General features: G+C 47.1%; 1 protein-coding gene across 2 annotated transcripts in view; it reads right to left on the bottom strand.

The window, feature by feature from the left end:
* The window catches only part of KIAA1549 (KIAA1549 ortholog), a 147,115-nt gene extending 122,699 nt beyond the window's left edge, over positions 1-24,416 (bottom strand). The window contains exon 1 of one of the 2 annotated variants that reach the window (XM_036863857.1): positions 24,212-24,416. In XM_036863857.1, the coding sequence (XP_036719752.1) occupies positions 24,212-24,362 (151 nt within the window). In that variant the 5' untranslated portion in view covers positions 24,363-24,416. The remainder of the gene's footprint in view (positions 1-24,211) is intronic. The other variant, XM_036863858.1, reaches the window with a different exon arrangement.
* Positions 24,417-24,636: the final 220 nt, after the last annotated feature.

Raw genomic sequence — 24,636 nt, 5'->3', positions numbered from 1 at the left:
GCTTGGGAAAAGAAGAATTCGGGGCTCTAGGTCTAAACAAGAGAAGGCACATAGGGACTTCCCTGGTGGCGCAGTGGTTAAGAATCCGCCTGCCAATGCAGGGGACGTGGGTTCGATCTCTGGTCTGGAAACATCCCACATGCCGCGGAGCAACTAACCCTGTGCGCCACAACTACTGAGCCTGCGCTCTAGAAGCCTACGAGCCACAACTACAGAAGCCCACGTGCCTAGAGCCCGTGCTCCGCAACAAGAGAAGCCACCGCAATGAGAAGCCCGCGCACTGCGATGAAGAGTGGCCCCCACTCGCCGCAACTAGAGAAAGCCCGCACGCAGCAACGAAGATCCGACGCAGCCAAAAATTAATTAATTAATTAATTAATTTTTTTTTTAAAAAAAGATGAAGCACATAAAAGAATCAGGCTAAGGCAAGTGAGCATTTTAATCATCAGGAACCTGAAGGGGGAAATAGGTTTGTTCTGCTCTTCTCAGCTAGTAAAATCAGAAAAATGTCATTCTCAGAAATAAGTTAAGGACTCTATATATCAAGTGATGTTCATGAAGCTCACTCAGGGTAAAGGAGTAGGAACCGTAAGTTGTTGGTGTGAACTCCCAGGGCCTGAAGCCCTAACCAGCTGCTAATATAATAATCACCTAATGGGCCACTTTAGCAAAATATTTATACGCTAGTCTAGAAATGTATGTTTCACCCACTGAAATTTGCACTTGGCATTAGAGACACTTTTTTTTTTTGGTAATTTATTTTTTTATTTTTTATTTTCTTAACATTTTTATTGGAGTATAATTGCTTTACAATGGTGTGTTAAGTTTCTGCTTTATAACAAAGTGAATCAGTTATACATATACATATGTCCCCATATCTCTTCCCTCTTGCGTCTCCCTCCCTCCCACCCTCCCTATCCCACCCCTCTAGGTGGTCACAAAACACCAAGCTGGTCTCCCTGTGCTATGCGACTGCTTCCCACTAGCTATCTATTTTACATTTGGTAGTGTATATATGTCCATATATACACTACCACTCTCTCACTTTGAGAGACACTAACTTTTATCACTTCTGTCACTCTGTGATAATCTTGAGAAGATTCTTGGTTCCTTGAAGAAGAGTTCTAAAAGGTCCTATAAGGCTTTAAAAAAAAAGAAGAAGCGTCACCCTTCCTACACGAAGCACTGCCCTCGCCCCCGCCGAAAAAAAAACCTCACAACAAACAAACTGAAAAATCCATAGTGAAAAACAAAAAAAATGAAAGAAAACATGAGTGAAGTAAAATGAGGAAAGCCGCCTTAGGAAAGAATGTAGCGCTACATTCAAAAGGGGAGGTTACGTGATTCACACTCCCAAAAAGAGAATCCATGGGACTTTAATTTTAAATTTTCAAGAAATAAAATTTCAAGACCTTCCTGTAATTTCATCTATTTTCCACACAACACAAATACACACACATGAAACAAAATAAACTAAACAAACACTTATTTCACATCTATTATGACTCATCCATTCAAAGGAGCATTTTTTTTCACATTCTAAGATATCTGAAATTAGGATGCATTTGCAACCAAGGGTGTGCCATCATTTAAGTGGCAATGTTTTTTCTTCATGATTTTTCTTCCTCAGAGGTACATAAAATAACTGGTCCATTGCACTCTTGATGGCATTCTAGTTTCAACGAAATATTATACTAGGAATCAGAAATAATATTACTATGTGCAAGGCTTTATGCTAGCAAGAGGCCAATAATCTAATCACAGAGATAGGATGTATGCAGAGAAAGTTAGATTAATAATAATTAAAATTAGCTCTTAACAAGGGCCTGTATATAGTATGGATGTAATAAACAGAAACTGCTAAAAGAATATGAAGCAGAAGACATTTGTGCAATTGAACTCTGTCAGTAAAAAATAAACACTGAACTTTGCTCTGAAGATAGTCAGAATTTAGCAAACTGGGGAAGCCTGGGCAGGTGTTGCCTCTGGGGGAAACAGCATGAGTAAGATGTTAAACGCAGAACGCAGAGGGCCCATCTGGGGCATAATTAACCTGGGTCAGGTGGGCAGTTCAGGCGTTCACGTAATGGGAGACAGGGTGGAAGAGGGGGTGAGACTCTTGAGAACCTGAACAGCCAGGCTAAACAGTTTGGAATTGATCAAACAAGCTGGCCTGGCATCCTTAACATCCACCCCCTGCCAAGACGCAGGCTCTCCGCAACAGCCAAAGGAAATTCCCCGGGCGCCTGCCCTCTGGCCAAAAATGGTCTGCTTCCTCCCCTACGTCTTTCAGGGAGTTTCTCTGCCTCTGGGCCCCTCTATTCCCAAAGGATGCCAGAGTGGGTTTTCCACTTCGGCTTCCCCTCCAGATGTGGTCCCAGACCACCCTTCCTGGCTCACTGAAGCTTCTGCCTCTCCAGGAAGGGATTTGGACCAGGCAGAGCTCCTCAATTTTCGGGAAAAGATGGCCTTAAGCAAGAACCAGGGACTTCCCTGGTAGCCCAGTGGGTAAGACTCGGCGCTCCCAATGCAGGGGGCCCGGGTTCGATCCCTGCTCAGAGAACTAGATCCCGCGTGCCACAACTAAGACCTGGCACAGCCAAAATAAATAAATAATAATAATAAATCATAAATAAATAAATCATAAACAAACTTTCAAGTTCCAGCAGAGGAACTTTAGGGGAAAAGAAAAGCAAGAACCAACCACAGGAAGATTCGTGTAGTGCAGAAGAAACTGAGCAGTGTTAGATCAGGAGATGGGGGACTAAGGTGGGGAAAAGGAGAAGCCACAGATGGGAGGCAGATCCAGCAACCCAGGGCGAGAACAGGGAGACAACAAAGCCATGGAGCATTCGAGCTGCGATGCCCAAGAGGCTGATGATGCCACAGGAAAGACCCCCAAACAGATCAGCCAGGACTCATTAAGTCACCACCCACGCTGCGCTCCTGTGAAGCGCCCTCGGGTGGCCCCTCCATCTCTTCATACCAACACTGACAGGCCCCCACCATGTGCCAGAGACAGCACCAGACCTCTGCGATCTGGAGACACTGTGTCTGTCCCCGAGTTGCTCCTAGTCTGACAGTAAAAACAAAATTAAAAATAAGCCGCTGTAAGAGTTTCAGTGTGAGAGGATGAGAAGTTCTGTAGCTAGACAGTGGCGATGGCTGCACAACAACGGGAGCACTTAATACCCTGAAAAACTGTACCCTTCACCATGGTTAAAGAGTAAATCTTATGTATTCTTACCACGATAACCAATCAATCACTGTAATACACGGTGGGAACAGTCAAACAGAGACAATGAACACAGCTGTGGCACAAAGAAGGCTCAGGAAAGAGGTGCTTAACAAAGGAAAGACAGCTGGGGTTGGACCCTGAAGGCTGAGCAGAGGGGATGTTCCAGAAAAGAGCCTGTATTCCTCCAGCTCCCATCCTCCCACCCCCCAGATCATACCCTCAGTCCCCCAGGATCACATCCCCGGTGTGGCCAAGATTCCCACCGCCAAACACCTTCTGACTCCTGGGCTCTGGATCTTGAAAGGTATGCACAGGGTAGTGACCCCTTTATGGGTGAACACCTGTTCATGATGAGATGAAATAGAATACAACCAGACAACACGGCTGGGAAGAAACAATAGTCCTGGCCAGGTATTCTCCTTCTGGAAAATTGCTGAACTACACAAACTATAAATCTGTTTCTAAAATCCCCAAACAGAGGGCATATTTTGGAATAGTTATTCTGGAAAGCATTCTGGTTTACACACACACACGGCTTTTCCTTTTTGACTCAGTTATTCTCCTTCTATAAACCCATCCTAAAGGAAGTAACCAGAAGCTCAAAGATCTATGTACAAAAAGGTTCATCAGAGCATTGTATAAAATGGCAAGGATGAGTGCCAATATAGATACCAAACCAAGAACGGCTTGAAAAATTCTGCTCTGCAAAGAACTACTATGCATCCATCAAGAAATATTTTAAGGAATATGTAATAGCATGGAAAATGTTTATAAGAAAATGAAAATTGCAATATGGAAAATTATACAGATAGTATGATCCCATTTTATGAAAAAGTCTATTATATATACCTGTATGTACATTTTTTAAAAGATGAGAAAGACGCATATCAAACTGTTCATGAAATACTATAGTTATTGTTAGATGGTAGAAATAAAGGTGTTTATTTTCTTCTAAATATATTTCCATATTTTCCAAAGAATATATAAATGAGTATTATTTATAATCAGAGACAAATATACTTTTCTTACCCCAAGACAGAAGGACTCAACGATATGCAGGAAACTTGGACATTGACAGTATTAAATTTAAAATGACATTTAACATCCACAGGGGTTTAAGTTCAAGGACTAGGTCTGGGACAAAGACGCAGTTTTGAGGCTCAAATGTATAGAGGTGACTCCTAGGGCCAAGATACTGATTAAAATCTTTAAGAAAGAAAAGAGGGTCTGAAAAGAGTTCTGAGTTAGGATTCAGGAAGAGGGAGCAGCAGTGAAAGATAAAAGAAAGTCTAGCTTTAAGAAGCGGCTGATGAGTCCAGGGTACTGCATTCACTGAGTCATTATTCTGGTTCACTCAATCGCTCATACAATCACGTATCCATTCAATCATTCACTGACAGGATCATTCTTTTCTTCAATCACCCATTTAAGTAGTCAACAAACATTCACTGAGGGCCAGGCATGGTGCTAGGCAGTGAGGACACAAAGACAAAAAATGCACCATTTTTCTACCCTCAAGAAGCTTCCAATCTAATTAGAAACAAATACTGCTCAGAGTGGTCAGTGCCATCATAGGGGTGCACGTGGACCGATGGCGTCTAAACCATTCTGGGATTTCTGGAAGGCTTCCTGAAGGAGGTGATATCTGGGCTGAGATTTTTGAGGAGGGAGAAAAATCAGGCAAATGAGGAAGAGAAAAAGCATTCTAGCAGAAGGAACAGCATAGGGACAGCATGTGCAAAGGCACTGAGACATAAAGAACTCAGTGTAGTTCCGCTTAGGGGAATGACCACATGGCCAGAGCAGTGTGGTGGAGAGGCAGAAAATGAGGCAGGAAAGAGGGGGAAGGCTGCTCCACTATTATAGGCAGATTGAGAAAAATGAAGATTCAACAAACCAAGGACACTGCCATCTGTGGCATCACACTGCCCTTCTGATCAAATGAACTTAGTGAACACGCTGACTAGGAACAGAGCCAAGAGGCCCATGAACGAAAACACAAGCAGAAACCCAAAGTCAACTGATAAATCTCAGCCAACTACGTTGTTAACGCATGTAACTCTGAACCCCATTCACATCCTGTATCACTCGCTGCCCTGACCTTATCTCTGCTGTCCCTCTATTTTCTCTCCCTCTTCCACCCTCTACTATTCAGCCTTCCTTCCCCCGCGCATTTTATCTCCAAGCACCCGGGCATTCTGCTAAAGGCATGGACTCCTGAGTTTGTCTATAAAATTACACATTTATTTCCATGTATCTATCTATAGGTGTATTGGTGTATGTACCGCTATTAACCTGTATACCTGTACACATGAGGCTTCTTTATGTACTCACGTGTCTTTGTGTATGCTGTATTTGTGAAAATGTCTGTTAATACATATTTCTGTCCTTCCTCATCTTTGCCTGAATGTCTTCCTCTGGGTGTACGTACACGCATGTTTCCCTGTGAGTACGTGTGTATACAGGTGAAAAGATGTGCCGAGCATGAGTGGGCATGTGACGCACACGCAGGCCACAGGAGTGGACATCTGCAGCTTCAGCCTGCGTGGCACCCACTCCCCCAGTCTTGCTTTGGGGAACACTCCCTCCACCATGATCGAGGTACCATTGTCACCCAAGATGCCCATTCCCTCATGGTCAAGGGATGGGCATCTAACCCAAGCCCCAGGCTCTCCCCCCAGAATTGGAATCTTGAACAGAATTATAATAAAGGCTGAAATTCATCCTGTTGGCTGTGCCCTAAAGGAACAGTCTCCGACTCCTACAGCCTGGTTCCTGAAGGTGCGGGCCCTGGGGCATCTTGTCAGGGCCACAGAAGTAGAAATTGACACACACATGAACATTTACATAACTTCCCAGCTGTAAAGTTCTGTGATTCAGGAACTATTTTACAACCTGTCACACACTTCCCATGACAACGGCTTTGCCCGGGATTATTTTTAAAACTGTGTTTCTCCCTCCCCCGTTCAGTTTCTTGCTGCCTCACTCTCCCGCCAGCTATTCTTCCTCTCCCAGCTCCAGAGAGGACCGGCTTCTGCCTAGTCACCCTTAACTAATGTGGACGGCAGACACTTCTGGATCACTCACCAACAATCCAATATGACCCAAACAATGTGGCAGAGCTCAGAAACTGCTCCTGTTCAGGTAGGCACATAAGTTACACTATTAGAGAAGTACACATTTGTTTTTGCACTGTGGCCAAAAGTTCTAACCCATAATTTTTTAACCAAACAACCTTAGTAGTATTATAAAAACCTGGTGTATATTAATGTATTCCCTCTTGGCAATTAGCCAACAATCAAAACTAAAAGACTACCAGAAATCATGACCATAAACAACTAGAAAAAGTACCATTGATCCATCCATTCACTCACTCATTTACTAGTGCTGGGCACTGTGGAATACACGTGACTCTAACAGGGACCCCACCGTAGGAAAAGGGAATGAAGGTGTGTGGCCGAGGGGCCCAAACTGCACAGGGCAGAGAGTCTTTGTATTTATTTCCCATAAAAAGCCGGCAATTAGAACCCAGATTTTATAAATGCAGAAAATGCAATCATTGTTATGATCATTTTTAACGTTGACATTGGTTATCAATTATTTCAGCATGAAATATGTCTTGAATGTTTGGTTACAAAATAAGATTTATTTAAATTTATGTTAAATTAGAAACATTTTTTTCTTGATTAGATGATCCATTTTCAAATCTCTTTATAAAATTATGTAAATGTTACTGTCAGAGTTACAAGTTAGTAAATTCCAAAGAGCTAAACTGCAGGGTCAAAGTGTATATGATGATCACAGAGCAACTGTGTAGGGAACTGTGTCTCTGAGCCAGACATGATCCGTCTTTAAACACTCAAGCACTAATAATTTTCAACTCCAAATGTCATGGCTGTGTTGTATCAGGTCAGTGCTCAGGACTAGAGGACAAAGATAGAAAAGACTACCAGTTTCCTGACATGGATAAAATCTGGTCTGGTCAGAAGCTTCAAAAGTTAATCCAAGATAGGGTGAATCAAAGCAGGAATTAGAGTCATGTCCCAGGCTCAACTGCTCAAAGGCTGACCAACTGAGTGGGGCTACCAGGGTCCAGGAGAAACAGAATTAACCCCTGGAACTCTGTGGCATGGGAGATAGTACAGATGATGTGTCAGAAAATACACACTAAAATGTTTCCAATCCCAGCAGAAGGCTGAACCTCCCAGACACCCAGGCTGCAGCCCAGGCAGCAGTGGCAGGCACGTCACGGGAATTTACCTAGAGCCCTCCTGGAGGTAGAGCTGTTTCTTCCATATGGAATGTGCTTTTCTCAAGAAATGCTTTCTAAGGCACTGCAGAACTACGAAGACAAGTGGAGGTGCCTTCCGGACTTTCCAAAGCGATCAAACTATTATGAAGATACACTCCTATGAATCAGTCAAAGTCGCCAGGAGCATAATTGGTCGGAGTGCTGGGAAACTGCAAGAGCACTACAGACGCCATACAACAAGGGCAATTAAAGGGAATGGATGGACACACAATGCAGCCTCTCCCTCAGTGCCTTCATAACCAGACGGGCCCCATGCAGGCCATCAGCACGACCTGAAGAGCCGAAGCCATCTCCCCCTCCCTATGACCTGGGTGACAGCCAATGCCCACACCCCTCAGCCCACCAAAAAGAGCAGAGTCTCTTCTGGGGGCACAGCAGGTGGCTGAAATCCAATTCTAAGTTGTCCTAAAAGCTGTCTCAAGACTTGAAGTTTGGCACTTGAAGGGTACTTTAAATAGGCACCCAGTTAAAGGGCAAGAAACATCTATAGGGTCAATGCGGGGGGATTTTTTTTCAAATCATTGATGGAAATGCTGCTTTTTGAGAGCCACCAGGGAAATCTTGTAAGACTGAAGCAATCATAGCAGCAGCTGGATAGAAAATAGATCTATTAAATCAACTATACATCAAGATAAAGTTAAAATTAAAAAAGAAAAATAGATCTATTATACTCTTATGGGCTGAAAGAGCCACTGTGGAACCAGTCCCAAGATGTAGCTTCTCTACCTGACAACCCTGCTGCAGAAATCCCCACAGGACTGAGGGAGGTTGCTGCTGTACACAAATGACCCTCGCCTCCGTGGGCCCTCGACCATTCACAATCACTTTACAGCTTCCTGCTCTACTCCTTCTGCTATGGTCCACTGACCCTACAGTTATAAACCACTTTTTGCACAAAGCTCAACCTGCTCCTGCCCCATCGCACTGAAGTGATGACCATCCTACTGTCAAAAAGAAATGAGGCGGGCTTCCCTGGTGGTGCAGTGGATAAGAATCTGCCTGCCAATGCAGGGGATACAGGTTCAATCCCTGGTCCAAGAAGATCCCACATGCCGCGGAGCAACTAAGCCCGTGCGCCATAACTACTGAGCCTGCGCTCTAGAGCCCATGAGCCACAACTACTGAGCCCACGTGCCACAACTACTGAAGCCCACGCGCCTAGAGCCTGTGCTCCGCAACGAGAAGCCACCACAATGAGAAGCCCGCACACCGCAACGAAGAGTAGCCCCCGCTTGCCTCAACTAGAGAAAGCCCGCGCACAGCAACAAAGACCCAACACAGCCAAAAATAAATAAACAAAAAATAAATAAATATTAAAAAAAATGAGGCGACCAGACATTAAGTTCCTCAATGGCATCATCCCCCACCCCTCACCTGCACCCATCACTCCCTCTGTCCCATCTGTCTCAGCGGAAGAGGCACCATTCTTCCTGTCCAAGAATGCTCCGGAGTCTGAATCCCTCCTCTCCCAGTTACTAGCTGTGTGACCTAAGGAGAGCTACTTCACCTCCTTGTATATCAGTTTCCTCATCTGTAAAATGGAGTTAATAATTGTAGCTGATAGGGTTGTTGCCAGGACTAAATAAGTTAATGCAATTAATACATGTCGAGTGGCTAGAAGAATGCCTGGCATATGGTAAGTGCACATTAAATGTTGGTTAGCTATTATAATTCCTATTGCTTTTATCATTTATTTCTGTCTCTTCTGAGAACTTGCCCTGGTAATTGCACCTTTTTCCCCATTATCTTCAACCAATTTGTGCTTGTGGAAGATAATCTCCAAAGATGATCACCATCAATTCATAAGCACATGCTATTCCATCCACCAATGGGTAGATCCTATTCCCTCCCGCCTCTTGAATCTGGGCTGGCCTTGTGACTTGGTCTGACCAAGAGAATGCAGCAGGGGAACTTTCAAGCCCCAGATCTTAAGTGATCCGGCAGCTTCTGCTTCGTCCCTCTTGGAAGCCAAATATGACAACCTACTACCCTGAGACCACTTCTCTTCGAGAAAGCCCAAGACAGTCACACGGGAAGAGAGAGGGAGGGTACGTGGAAGAGCACGAAGATACTAGACATGTGAGGGACACCCTCGTGGACCTTCCAGCCCAGTCCCAGTACCAACCACACTCAGCCAAGTCAGTGACCTCAGGCCAGGCTACATGGAGCAGACGAATCACCCATCTGAGCCCTGTCCAAATTCCTGACCCACAGACTCACTAGAAATAAAATACCATTATTGTTTTAAGCCATTCAATCTTGATGTGATTTGTTATGCAGTAAAAGATAACTGAAACAATGTTCCCCTTCAGCACTAAAAGAATGCTCCATCATACATCCCATCTTAAAACAAAATATCCCACACAGTTCTTCCATCCTACATTTACTACCAGTTACTGACTTCTTTATATCACCACTGCAGTCCTCTATTATAACACTTAGCATACTGCTGGATAGTTATTTATGTATAGGACTATCTCTCCTACTGGACTGAGTTCCTTCAGGGCCATGACTGACTGCCATGTTTATCTTAGTATCCCCACATCCAGCATCGCACTCAGCAAGTGGTGGTGAGTGCTCAAAAAAGTGTTAGCTGAATAATGCATGCATGTGTGAATGAATGAGACCTCCATACATCTGGTCTACCTGCAGACATGCATTCTGGCACTGGAAACCCAAGACAAATATGGAAGAAAACATAGGATCCAAGAAAGCAAAATTTCAAGAACCAGATTCAAAAGGTGCAGGAAAGAGATAAAGGGAAAGATCAGCATGTGAAGCCAGAAGCCACAAACTGAAAGCCACTGAGATTTGAGGGTTGTTTCTGCAGCACAGCTAGTTTATCCTAACTGATAGAATACATATTCTACAATTATATGTTGTTTTGTTCTCATGAGGAGCTGAACCCTAAATTGGAAGAGGGAGAAGAGGAACTTGAAGGATGTCAATGGTCAAAGTCTATATACACTGTGATTAAAAAAAAAAAAAAAAAAGAACAGTTTCAGGCCTAAGATTTCTGGAAATTATTTAGAAGGTTAAACTTTAACACCAGATCCAGGCAAGAACTCAAGGTGTTAAGACGCTGTGTTTTATGAAGAACTAAAAAGGCTCAAGGGGCATATAAAACAATGGAAGTAGGACAGCTTGGTGCACTGGTTGGGATTCAAACAATGTATTTATTTTAAGGTATCGACTTCCTCCCACCAAAATTTCAAAGTTAATGAGAAATTGATTTTTAAACCGGTGGTATACACCCGTTTATTAATAAAGAGGATGTATCACAACCACACACTCTGCTGTCAGAAACAAGCTACAGAAAAATAGTACAGTTGAAACAAAGTAGAAATATTATCAAAACCACAAGGATATGATCCAGGACATGATAAGAGAGAGGAAATGCAGTAAGATAATGTCACTTGGTATTAGGAAAACGATTACCCCCTGTGCTGGAGGATATGGAATATGGGCTCATAATATGAATTTTAACTTTCTGAAATTTTCTATTTTTGAAATTTTTAATTTTTAATCTGCTGAAGTAAAACAAAATGGCACCTTCACATAATACCCTAACTTTCAAAAGCCTGCTTCCTTCATTTCTCTTAACCAATATTTGGTGAGCACCTTCTTCTTTGTGCCCGGCCTTGGGTGTGCCTTCACAGCCAGGACTTCTGACACAGGCAGGGGGCTGGCGAGGGGCCACAGGTGGCTCTGACTGCAGCTCTGGATCCACAGAGCTCACTCTACCAAGCAAGCAAAGCCTGTGAGTGGGCATTTCAATGGCTGAGATCATAGAGTCATTCTCTAACATGGACCCAGAGCGAAGGAAATTCCCAGGGTGAGGAGGACTCGCACTAGTTGTGTGACCTTAAGCAAGTTTGTGAGCCTCTCTAACCTCTATTTTCCTCATCTGTAAAATGGGGATAACAATAGTACCTACCTCATGGAGTTGCTGTATGGATTAAACATGATACATTGCACCTAGCACAATGTTTGGCACACGGCTAGCGCTCTGTAATTGTTGGGTATTATTATTCCCAGGTCAGCCCTGAGATTTCTGCAAGGGAAACCAGAGAAAGGAAGGCAAAGGGGACCTCAATCAAAGGCCTGAGTGCCTACTAACAAGCAAGGAAATGCAAAAGAGATATTTTTTAAAGTAGATATTTTTTACCTATGAGTTTGGCAAAGATAATACAGATTGGTAACAGCCTATATTATGGAAAGGTAGAAGCAAAACTGGCACTCAGATTCATCGCTAGAAAGAATGTTGATTGCTTCAATCTTTCTAGAGAGCAATTTGGCAATATATACCAAGATGGAATACATGAATACTGCCTAGTCCAATAGTTCTATTTCCAGGAATTTATGCTAAGGAAATAATTGGAAAAGTGTGCCAAGATATATGTACAAAGATGCCCATAGCAGTGGGGTTTTTTTGGTTTTTTTTTTAATTTAATTTTATTTATTTATTTATTTATTTTTGGCTGCGCTGGGTCTTCGTTGCGCGCGGGCTTCTCATTGCGGTGGCTTCTCGTTGCGGAGCACGGGCTCTAGGAGCGCGGGCTTCAGTAGTTGTGGCTCGCAGTCTCTACAGCGCAGGCTCAGTAGTTGTGGCGCACGGGTTTAGTTGCTCCGCAGCATGTGGGATCTTCCCGGACCAGGGCTCGAACCCGTGTCCCCTGCATTGGCAGGCAGATTCTTAACCACCGTGCCACCAGGGAAGCCCAGCAGTGTTTTTTATCACAGCAAAAGTTGAAAGCAATATAATTACCCATCAATAGAGAACCGGGTAAATAAAGTATAGAATATCCACAACACTGAGTAAAATCATGATGTGGATCTATATTTCCTGACAAGGGAAAGGTTCTGTGATAAAGTGTGAAGTGACAAAAAGCGAGTCAGCAAACAACACGTAGAAGACGGCACTGTTCCTTCACGTGTATGTGTGTGTGCTTATATGTGTGAAAAAAAGTCTGAAAGGAGAAACACCAAATGTCATAGTGGTTATCTCGGAGTGGAAGGATCTGGGGTGATTTTCAGTTTCTAACTCACATCTTTTGTACCATCGGAATTCATTAAATGTGCAACAAATCTGACGTGTTAAGTCTCGTCACATCACTCCTCTCATTCTAATTCCCACCCTACCTGGGGTGATGACCAGTCCCGTGACACCTATGACACTCCCACCCAACACCCACTTCCTCCCACTCCCCACCCCGATGTCTCCACTTTGGGACGTCTCCACTTTGGGCGCACTGGCCTCCTTCCCATCCCCCCACACAGGTACACTCCCACCTTTGCGCTGGCTACTTCATCTGCAGGGAACACCGCCCCCCAAAGACCTGTCTGGCTCACCCTCTGGCCTCCTTCAAATCTTAGAGTAAATGTCACTGTTATGGCTTGAACCATGTCCCCGCCACCAAATTCATAGGTTGACGTCCTAACCCCGAATACCCCAGAATGTGACCTTATTTGGAAATAAGGTCACTGCAGATGTAAGTAGCTAAGATGAGGTCATACCGGTGTAGGGTGGGCCTCTAATCCAATGACTGTCCTTATAAAAAGGGGAAATTTGAATACCGACATGCACACAGGGAGAACCCCACGTGAAGACTGGAGTTTCGCTGCCACAAGCCAAGGCCTGCCAGAATCCAGGAGAGAGGCCCGCACAGATCCTCCCCACCCCTGCCCTTCAGAGGGAGCACGGCCCTGCAGACCTGGATCTGGGACGTCTAGCGACCAGAACGGTGCCACAATAAACTTCTGGTGTTTAAGTCGCCGGGTTTGCGGCCCTTTGTTACGGAGGCCCCCGCAGCTAATACAGTCACCCGCTCCACGAGGCCTACCTCACCACCCAGATTCACACTGCAGCCCCTCACTCCCAAGCCCTTTACTGCTCCATTTCTTCACGGCATTTATCACCTAGTCACACATCATGTAATTACCTTTGTTCACTGATGCATCCCCAGGGCCCAGCACAGTGTCCGCCCAGAGGAGGCGCTCCAGAAAGATTTGCTGCACAGGTAAACAAACAACTCAGAACCAAACAGATCAAGTCTGGCCTGGCGGAGCTGACTGTCTAGTGGAGGGAGACGGAGAATAAACAGACCCGTGTAAGATGGTGATAAGCGCCGTGGAGACAAATCAGGGTCAGGTGCAAGGAATTATGGAGGGGCTGCTGTTTCTTGAAAATAGAGTTAGAGAAGGCCTCTCTGATGACGTGAGACTCGAGCAGAGACCTGAAGGAAGGGGCGCAGTAAACCATAGAGATCATATCTGAGATAAGAATGTTCTAGGCAGAGAGAACAGTAAGTACACATAAGTGGAATGAACACATACCATTTTTACAATCAGAAAAAAAATAAAACTATTGTAAGTCTGAAAATGCATCCAAATATTTAAAAGCCCAATTCCAAGGGAGAGGAAGAAGAATTCGGTTTTATAAATCCTTAAGACTCTATTCAGGCCCAGGATGAAAACTCCAACCCCTTCCTAGAGTCCCCTTCCCCAGCCCCATCCCCATCTCATCCTCCATCAAATGGCTTTCTCAACAACACAGGTGAGGTGAGGTGAGAGGTGAGGTAAGAAGTGATGTATGAGGGATGAGGCAAGGTGAGGTGAGAGATAAAGCATAAGGGGAAAGGTGAGGTGAGAGATAAAGTGTAAGGTGAAAGGTGAGGTTAGAAGTGAGGGATGAGGGATGAGGTGATGTGAGGTGAAGTGGTCCTGAGGCTGAGAGGCCTGGAGATCCCTGATGGTGCCACAGAGCCAAGTGCCGGAAATGTGACTGCTGTCCTAGCCACCAGCTGCCGACCTGCCCCCATCAGATCTGGCCTCTGATGGTCTGCAGAGGCCTTTCCAACCCAGCCTGTCAGCTGCCTCAGCCGGCATGTTCCCACGTGAGCACCTGTCCTGTGTTCCTGCCCTGCCCCCAGGCCACCGTGGCTCCCAGCTCTGACGATACCCGACCAGCTAGTTCCTACTCTGCCTCACTTTGGTTTTTTAATAACTGTAGTTTTTAAAAACCCACATAAGGGGCTTCCCTGGTGGCGCAGTGGTTGGGAATCCGCCTGCCAATGCAGGGGACACGGGTTCGAGCCCTGGTCCGGGAAGATCCCACATGCCGCGGAGCAAGTAAGCCCACGCACCACAACTACTGAGCCTGCGCTCTGGAGCCCGCGAGCCACAACTACTGAGCCCGTGTGCCGCAACTACTGAAGCCCACACGCCTAGAGCCCGTGCTCCGCAACAAGAGAAACCACGGCAACGAGAAGCCCGCGCACCACAACGAAGAGTAACCCCCGCTCGCCTCAACTAGAGAAAGCCCGCGTGCAGCAACAAAGACCCAACGCAGCCAAAAATAAATAAATAAATGTTTTTTAAAAATAAAATAAAACCCCCATAACATAAAATTTACTGTCTTAACCATTTTTAAGTGTTCAGTGGCATTAAGTCCATTTACACTGTTGTGCCACCAATCTCCAGAACTCTTTTCATCTTGCAAAACTGAAACTCTGCTCCCACTGAACACTAACTCCCCCTTCCCTCCTCCCCTCAGCCCCTGGCAGGCACCACTCTACTTTCCGTCTCTGTGATTCTGACAACTCTAGACACCACAAAACTGGAGTCATACAGTTTTTGTCTTTTTGTGACTGTCTTACTTCACCTAGCATTAATGTCAAGGCTCATGCATGTTTCAGCCTGTGTGAGAACTTCCTTCTTTTGTAAGAAAGAATAATAACTCCCTTGTATGGACGGACCACATTTTGTTCACGTCTGTTGATGGGCACTTGAATTGCTTCCATGTTCACCTCACTTTTGACACCTGTTTACTTCAGCTGCCTCCAGGTGCTTCTGTAATCCTCAGCTGTCACCACCAAGATCACTGCAGGGCCATGTAGGGCTGGACGAAAGGCTTCCAAACACGCCCAGGCCGAGGGGAAACACGGAGCAGGAGCAGTTCTCTGAGCGACGTGTCCCACCAGACGCCAGCCCAGTTCTGAACCCACAGCTGCCCCTTCGCTCAGCTTTTCCAACCAACTTGAAACCTGAATTTTTACGAGCTAAAGACTCCCCACTAACAGGCAACCACCAAAAGTCTTGGCAATGCACCCAACCTCAAGGAGACACTGCCTAGGCCAGAGCTTTTCAAACCTTAGTGTGCAGACAAATCACCAACGCAGGCCCTTAAAAAGTAGATTCAGTAGATCCGGGCGGGACCTGGGTGCGTGCCTTTCTAACGCGCTCCTGCGGGTGCTCCTGACGCTGCTCCGCGCAGCACGTGCAGAAGCCAAGGCCTAGCGACCTCCCCTCCCCACCCCCCTACCCCCCCCCCCAGTCCACACCTGTCTCCTGGGCTCGGTGCAAGTTCCCCTAGAAGCTGGCTGTGGAAGATTGTGTGTGTGTGTGTGTGTGTGTGTGTGCGTGCAAGTATCCCTAGAAGCTGGCTGTGGAAGATTGTGTGTGTGTGTGTGTGTGTGTGTGTGTGTGTGTGTGTGTGCAAGTTCCCCTAGAAGCTGGCTGTGGAAGATTGTGTGTGTGTGTGCCTGTGCGTGTGTCTTCCCCCTTTGAAGGCTCCGCAGCAGTATTTCCCCAGCGTTTACAGCAGCCCTTCAGGCTGTCTGGCTCCAAAGTTAATCCCAGCACCCAAAACCACGGTGATGAGGGGTTCCTTCCCCAGGCCCCAACACGAGAACAAAGAAAGGAGCGGGGAGAGTTTCCCAATGGCTCCACAGGGCCGCGAACGCCTGCCCGTCACCAGGAGCAGGAGGCCCCCGAGCCCTGACCTCCCACCGAGACGTGCCACCCACCGCCCAGGACGGCTGTCACCCCCTCACGTTCCGCCGGGGCTCTGGGCCACCAGGGCCGCAGGAAAGGCCAGCAGAGCGCGCCTGCCCGGCCTGCTGCCGAGACAGGCCTCCCATCTGCGGCCGGGCCGTGCGCCGCCCGGCGATTCGTGCACTCACCTCCTCTCGATCTCCTCCGGAGACCAGTGGTGTTTCCTCAAGCTCCCGAGCCCCTCTCACACCTGCCTTCTTCTCAGAAGAGGGCCTCGTCCACCAGCCCCACGAACGGGAGGTCAGTCACCAGCCCCTCAGCCCATCTCTGCCCACAGGTCTAGCGCCGTTTCTCCTTCTGCTCTCCTCCACCCCAAAGTGAATCCCTCCAGGGCTTCCCTGGTGGCGCAGTGGTTGGGAATGCACCTGCCAGTGCAGGGGACACAGGTTCGAGCCCTGGTCCGGGAAGATCCCACATGCCACGGAGCAACTAGGCCCATGTGCCACAACTACTGAAGCCCGCGCGCCTAGAGCCTGTGCTCCACAACAAGAGAAGCCACAATGAGAAGCCCGCGCACCACAACAAAGAGTAGCCCCCGCTCGCCACAACTAGAGAAAGCCCGCGCGCAGCAACGAAGACCCAATGCAGTCAAAAATAAATAAATAAAATAAATAAATTTATTTAAAAAATAAATAAATAAAGTGAATCCCTCCACTCTTCCCTGGGTCTCATCCCCTCCAAACCCCCGGGAGCCTTCGCTCCGCCCTCACTGCCGCCCTTTCCAGCCACATCTGTCTCCTCCTCCAGCCCACCCCGTACTGGCCGATTCCTCCCCTTTCTCACTGGCCCCAGGGACTCCCACTTGCCGCTCCCCCTTCACCCTCCCTTAACGTCCTGCCTTATTTCACCCCCTGAACAGACACAGCACCCCCCAAAGCAGGACTCGGCCCTCCAGCAGCTGCCGGCCGGTCACCACGAAGCACAAACTGGAGTGGAAAAGCAGCCTCTCTGCGGCTGAGCCTCGATCTGAGGAGGGCAAATCTCAGGCTTCAAATCCTTTCACTTCCCCCTCTTGTTGGCCCTTTTCAGCACCAACGTTTTGAATACTCTGCACCCACCACGTCCTAGTCCCCGCTCCCGCCTCCATCATAAACCTCGTACCGAGAGCCCAGCCTGCGGACTCGGACTTGGAGGAGCAGGTAAACCACGGGAGGCCCCACCGGCGTTTAAGCAAGAAGGAAGTGACGTGACCAGATATATTTCTACAAGGACCTCCAGCTGAAGGGGGAGGGTGAACTGGCTGGAGCAAAAGCAGAAAAGATGGTGGGGGCTTCCCTGGTGGTGCAGTGGTTGAGATTCTGCCTGCCAATGCAGGGGACACGGGTTCGAGGCCTGCTCCGGGAAGATCCCACATGCCGCGGAGCAACTAAGCCCGTGCGCCACAACTACTGAGCCTGCGCGGCTGGAGCCTGTGCTCCACAACGAGAGGGGCCACGATGGTGAGAGGCCCGCGCACCGCGATGAAGAGTGGCCGCCGCTCGCCGCAACTGGAGAAAGCCCTCGCACAGAAACGAGGACCCAACGCAGTCAAAAATAAATAAATAAATTTTTTTTTTTTTAAAAACCTGGAAAAACTAGGATTTGAAACTAAAAATTAAAAAAAGAAAAAGAAAAAAAGAAAAGATGGTGGGAGCTCGAATGGGGGCGGCGGCAGTGGTGATGGAGAGAGGGGTGGGCAGAAGAAAGAGCAGCTTCCTCCCCATCACGGCGGTCACTTCCCTGCATTCACTGAGGACTCCGCGCCCAGCGTGCGGTCCTCTCACCTCACTCCCGCCAAATTCGGCAGCCACAGGTTATTCCCCCAAAGCCTGCATTCATGATCCACTCCAACAACGGCCTCCCGCAGCCACCCCGACCCGAAATCCTTAACCAAGACCAACACCAGAGTCGATCCACTTCCGAAACCTCAATCCCAGCCCTGGCTGAAACTGGTCTCCAGTTTCCAGCCCTCCGCCACCTCACTGCTACCACCCCTGGCTCTGCGATCTCACCTGGACCCCCTTTCTCAGCCCTTCTCCCACTGCTCTATCCACTGCTTCCCCTCCTTCCCCATCCAGCCCAGACCCCACCCTGCGGCAGCCCCATCACAGATCCCTCCACTCCCCTTGGCCCTTCACCGCGCCTGCCCAAGATTCCCAACCCTGACTCCAGCCAACCGCCCACCTTCCCTGGCCACACACGGCCAGTCAGATGCTACAGGACAAACGGCATCACAGGTGCGCTGGCAACACTACAGATTTCTCCCATCACCTTAGGCTTCGCTCCCAACCTTCCCCCGGTCCCCTCCGATTCCTTCCCCCATTATTATTTCTCCCCCGCTCCCTATGGTGAGCCAGTCTGCCCACAGCAACTTCTTCACTTTGGGGGAATTATCCTTCAGTCACTTCTACTCTTTCTCAAATTTTCAACCACTGTATCTTTACTGATTCTTCCTTGAAGCCTATAAACATGACCAAGTCTATACATTTTCAAAATTTCCATCAAGCCCACGCCACTATGAAGTTACAGGTGGCAAATCTGGTCACGTCACTTCCTTCTTGCTTAATCACCTGTAGGGACTCCCGTGGTTCTCATGAGCCTCCGAGTCTCACTCCACAGCCTGTGCTCTCGGTACTAGGTTTGTGAGGTGGGGTGGGAGTGGGGATCTAGGATGCAAGGGATCAGGAGAAAATGGACACGGTGGGTGTCCTGGGGGTGGGGATGCAGGAGGGAAGAGTGGAGGAGGATTGTTTTAAAAAAAGAATTGAACACAATGGCCTTCAGTAGGTCACTGGGCTAGAACATCTACAGGACAGTGAGACAGTGACACTCACAAACATTCAGTAGAAGCAGGACAGTTGCTATAACAAGTGCATTCCAAGGTATCCAACCTGTGGACCTGAAATATAAGAGCTAAAGGGAACTTGGAGATCATCTCAGCGACCCCTTATTACACTGATGAAATAACCCAGGACACAGTAACCTATCCACAGTCACACAGCAAGTCATTGGCTGAGAAGTGCACGTTCAGGTTTGTTAACTCACAGTTCAATGTGCTTTCCAACAAATCATGCTGCCTAAGCACATGAGAGAGAAATCATGTCACAGTGAGCTGCAGATGAAAGGTGGGTGGTCACAACTTGGAAACAAATTATATCAGTGAGAACAGCATCTTCCTATCTGGGAGAATCAACCTAGTGTAATTATAATTACAGTAATTAGCTGCTTCTAGCACCCAAGGCACTGAGAGAAAACCTGTGGCTCCCAGGTCCCCGGTGACTTTTCACAACCCCTGGCTGGGTTCTGTTTTCAGGATTAAATGAGGCATTTCCTGACAAAGACTGCAGCAGCTGTTCCCAAGGGGCCAGGAGGTGAGGATTTAAAATGACGTCCTCTATGCCCTTTGATTCTCAACCCAAAGACAACCAAGCAAGCAAGTTATAACCAAAAACAGTTTCAATGTCACGATTTTAAATCAATTGTTCTAACAGTTAAAAGACAATTGCAAGATATTAAGTGGTATATCCTCAAAATGCCATTAACTTTCAATTAGGGGTTTATGGTATCTGGATCATTGGTTCCAAGGTGAAAGTGCCTAAAAATCAGCTGTGAACTTGTTAAAAAGGAAGATTCTAATGTAGGTCAAGGGTGAGCCGCAGAAATCTAAATTCTTAACAAGCACCCACACGTCCCCAAGAGGCTCGAGGGATCACACCTTCGAAACATTTATCTAAGTCTTTGTTTATAGGATACTAAACCACTCAAAAAGTATAACAATATTCACCTCAAAAAGCTAATAATAAAATAGTGCATTAAGTAAGATAAAAATTTAACATGCCATGAAGCATAAATGCAATGAATAAAAAGAAAAACAAAATGGCAGATTTTGCTAATCAAAATAATCAAATTTCAAGATTATATAAAATTTAAAAGAAAATCCATTTGGAGGGGGAGAACACAACAAAAAGGAGAAAACAAGGTTGCTATCTTTAATATATAAAGAAAAATTTTAAATATATATGTGTGTGTATATATATATATATCACAGGTAAATAAGCAAAAACAGAAAATTCGCAGAATACAAATACAAAATACACAAAAAATATTCAACTCAAGGGACTTCCCTCGTGGTGCAGTGGTTAAAACTCCGCCTGGCAATGCAAGGGACACGGGTTCGAGCCCTGATCCAGGAAGATCCCACATGCCGCGGAGCAGCTAAACCCGTGCGCCACAACTACTGAGCCTGTGCTCTAGAGCCCGTGAGCCACAACTAGTGAGCCCACCTGCCACAGTTACTGAAGCCCGTGCACCGGAAGCCCAGAAAGCCCGTGCTCCACAACAAGAGAAGCCACCACAATGAAAAGCCCGCACACGGCAACAAAGGGAAGCCCCTGCTCGCCACAACTAGAGAAAGCCCGCGTGCAGCAACAAAGACCCAACACAGCCAAAAATAATAAATAAATAAATAAATAAATTTATATTAAAAAATTCAACTCAAAAGTAATAAAAAATTAAAGCAACAAGAGTTTTAAAAATAATATTCAATGCTGGTTATGATGAAGTGAAACAGTGAACTGCATAAACTGCTTGGGTTCATTTCAGCATTACAGCCTTACATAAAAAGTTGATTCATTCAACAACCACCTACTGAGACACGTATTAGGCACCCAGCAGAGCCCACACACAAAGAAATACAGACAAAGCCTTACCTACATAGCTATTCATCATAGCATTATTTATAACAGCAGAAAAAGCTGGAAATAATAAGAGAATAATTAAGTAAATTATTAGGATGGAAACTGTTTTTGAACAATATTTAATGAGTAGGGAAATGCTTAAGTTAAATATTGAGTGAAAAAAGTAAATACATATAATTCAGTTTTCTTTTTTTTAATGTTAACAAAGGAAAGAAAATTATTTACAGTGTTAGCTATAGGTTATGGGATTATGGATACCTGTTTTCTGTACTTTCCAATAATTTCCTAAGTTATCAATTTCATAACTCTTATTTTAAGAAAGACTTATCCCTGAATAAGATAAAGAAATGGGCACAATCCTTTCTTTTAATATTGTGGATGTAGGATCTCCTAAAAGGACTCCATTCAAAAACAAGTCCAAAATACTACAATTTGTTTCCACAAGACCAAACTTATAAATGTTTAAACAAGCAAACAAAAAAGGGCACAATCAAAATGCTGAATGAAATAGAAATAGACAAGAAATCAATAAAACATAGAAGTTTAAATAAAGACTGAAATAAGGGGACCAACTGGAGGGTGGACTCCATTTAACAAAAGTTAACAAGGAAAGACAAACCTGCGGAAGGAGGCGAGAGTTTGCAGGCAGCCACAGAAGGGACTACAGCCTCACCTAGGAGACCCAAGGCAGGAGCAAGACATGCCACTTTCTGACTAATACCACTTACTCTTCAGAAACAGAACCACCACGGCAGGTTCGGCAAAGCCTCCCCCAGCCCCACTCCAATGGTGAAAATACAACACTCAGGAAGAGGAGCCAGAGGGTCCTGGTGGCACAGAGACAAGACGTGGACTGAAATGCAGCATCTCTTCAGGATCACCTGCCACTCACCATGCCCAGCTATCCTACATCAGGAAGCCACCCTCCACCAATATCACTCCTCTCAGCCTTCAAGTGGATCGGGGCCACCTTTAAGAGGTCTTCCTTAAGGAGCCCTTTCACTCACTGCCTTTCCTGCCTGGGGACAGTCCGTGCAAGGGTCTGCACCTGTTTATGCGCCGCTCTGGGTCTCCACCTGGACCCTTGAGGACAGGCGCTGTGTCCCTCCCCTTCTCAGTTCCTATCCTATGACCCACCCTAGAAGCAGCTTTATTATTATTATTTTCTGCATGCCTCAACCAGGGGAGCCCAATACGCCAACCCGTGAAATGATGAAGTCTCTGCTTCCGTGCTGTCAGCTCTAGAGCGGAAATATAATTTCAAGTCACCAGGTTGAATATTTGTACTGGGGGTTAAGGGGGAACAGGAACAGACTTGTCCCGACGAGAAAGTTATGGAGGGACAGTACAAACAGCTCCATTTATTCTAAATTTATCAAGAGAATTACTTATATTATCCACAACATCTGCAGCACATCCAGATGGCCATGTTCACATGGGGAAGCTGAAGAGAGGTTACATGCATAGAGTCTGGAGTCAAACTAACCTAAACTCCTGAAGCCTTAGTTTTCTCACCTGTAAAATGAGTGTGATTGGATCATGTAAGTAAAATGCAGCACCTGGCACACAGCAAGCACTCAGTAAATGGGAACAATTAGCTTGCCGTGTCCCCCAGCAGATGAATCCATGAGTATCAGATGGGCTTGCTTTGTTGACTAACGCCAAGAGCCCTCTTCATGATTACCTCTTCTCATGGAAAGCCCTGGGTCTCTGCTCCTCTGGACACACAGGCTAGAACACTCAGAGGCAGGACTGAGAGCTGAGGGGCTAGGTCAGACAAAGCTGTTTGCACTCTCTGTGTACTGCCTGAAAGAGACCCACTTTGTCCCCCCAGCTCTGGTGTAACTCCCTGAGCAGGGCTCTACCCAGCTATAGGAAAGCTCTGAGGAGGTCTCAGGTGTGCCTAAGTCCACGGGTTAAGAGCCGTAAGGAGAATGGAAAAGAGATGAGTCTTCACCAACTAGCCTGTGACCTTGAGCAAGTCACTGCTCTGTCAGTTTCCTCTTCAGTCAGAGGAGCAGTTCCATTCTATGATCCCTTAAGTCCCTTCCTATGCTTTTTTGTCCCATCCTCTACGTGGCACTGGTTATAATTCCGACAGTGAGGTCCAGGGACACCTTCAAATGTGTTCCATTTCCTTCCAAAGCCACTTGCCAGTCCTCTGGCACTGCTCCCATGAGAAGGGAGGATTTGGAGTTGCTTCCACAGCTTTCTGGTTTTGTTCAGTGTGCACCAGCTCTGCGCACTGCTCACTCCACCTTTCCTGCCCCCAAAGTGGTCAAGTGTGTGTGTGTGCTGGGGCAATCACTGGCTTGCAGCATGTCATCTCAGAGATGGTTTCCAGACCATCCTGTGTGTAGGCTCGGGGTGGACAAATAAACATTTCAGAGAAGCAATATGAATTAAATCATTTCCTCAACAACAAAACCCGCCCACATGCTTCTTCATAAATCATGCCTCCTAATTCCACGCTAACAGTCAGTAAACTGCATCTATTATAAAAACAGCCCTTACTCCTTTCATGCCCTGACACTTAAGAATCACAATATTTTCACACTCTGTTGTATTAATGCCTTTGCAGAAGTAACAGCAATAGCTATTTCCCTGGAAAGATCCATGGCCAGGGCGCTTTCCAAGAGATACTCTTTGCATGTTCTTTGTGTCCTGGTGCACTGGGGGACACCGCCAGCTGCCTGCATCTGGGGGGACGCAGGGCCACCCAGAGTAATGCAATACTGTTTTCAAGCAAACACACCGAATGTACCCCTTCGCCCCGACAATAAAGTATTTCCAAAAATTTGATGTAACCACATTCATATAGCCACGCACAAATACAATTCCAGTGCCTGCGTTTTGCAGGGAAAATAAAGGCACATTCTGAGGTGAAGCCACCAGACCCGCCACAGCCTCCCTGGATAACAGAATAGCTTTGCAGACCTTCAGCAAGACTGGCCAGAACCCGCTTGCTTTTTCGTATTATTTTCTGCGTGTCTTTATTTGCTGGGCCCAACAAGAATGGAAAAGCATCTCAAGAAAGGAGAGCGAGGGAGCGCTGGAGAATAAAAGAGGATGGGCGGGGAAAGCCGGATTTTGAAAATAGCAGCAATGAAGGAAGGCAGGGTCGCGCCGGAGGGTCTCCGCGGTGCTTACCTGGGGCGCACGAGGCCGGCCGGGCCAGCAGCAGCAGCCAGAGGCCGGGGAGGAGCAGCCCCGAGCGGCGGCGGCGGGCGCGGCGGGCGGAAGGCCCGCGGCCGCTCGGCCCCGGGACCAGCGCGACCCCGGCGCGGGTCTTCCCCTCCATGGCCGCGCCTCGGCGTCGGCGCCGCGCCTCCGGCTGTCCCGGTCGGCGCCCCGGCCCGGCCTCGCGGTTCAGCGCTCTCAGGCCCGGGAGGGGCGGCCGCTGCGGCGGCGGCTGCTGGGACGGGGCGCCGCGCACCGGTGCGGAGGGAGGCCGGCGAGGCGGGGGCTGGCCGGGGGCCGGAACCGCGGACGGACGGGGGCCGCCAGCCGCACGCCGGCCTCGCCGCTCCGCCCCCTTCGGAGCCTCCAAGCCGCTGCCCGGCAACGCGCGGGCC

Source organism: Balaenoptera musculus, chromosome 9, assembly GCF_009873245.2.
Source record: "Balaenoptera musculus isolate JJ_BM4_2016_0621 chromosome 9, mBalMus1.pri.v3, whole genome shotgun sequence".
Lineage (NCBI taxonomy): Eukaryota > Metazoa > Chordata > Mammalia > Artiodactyla > Balaenopteridae > Balaenoptera > Balaenoptera musculus.
This window is presented reverse-complemented; position numbering and strand designations above follow the sequence as displayed.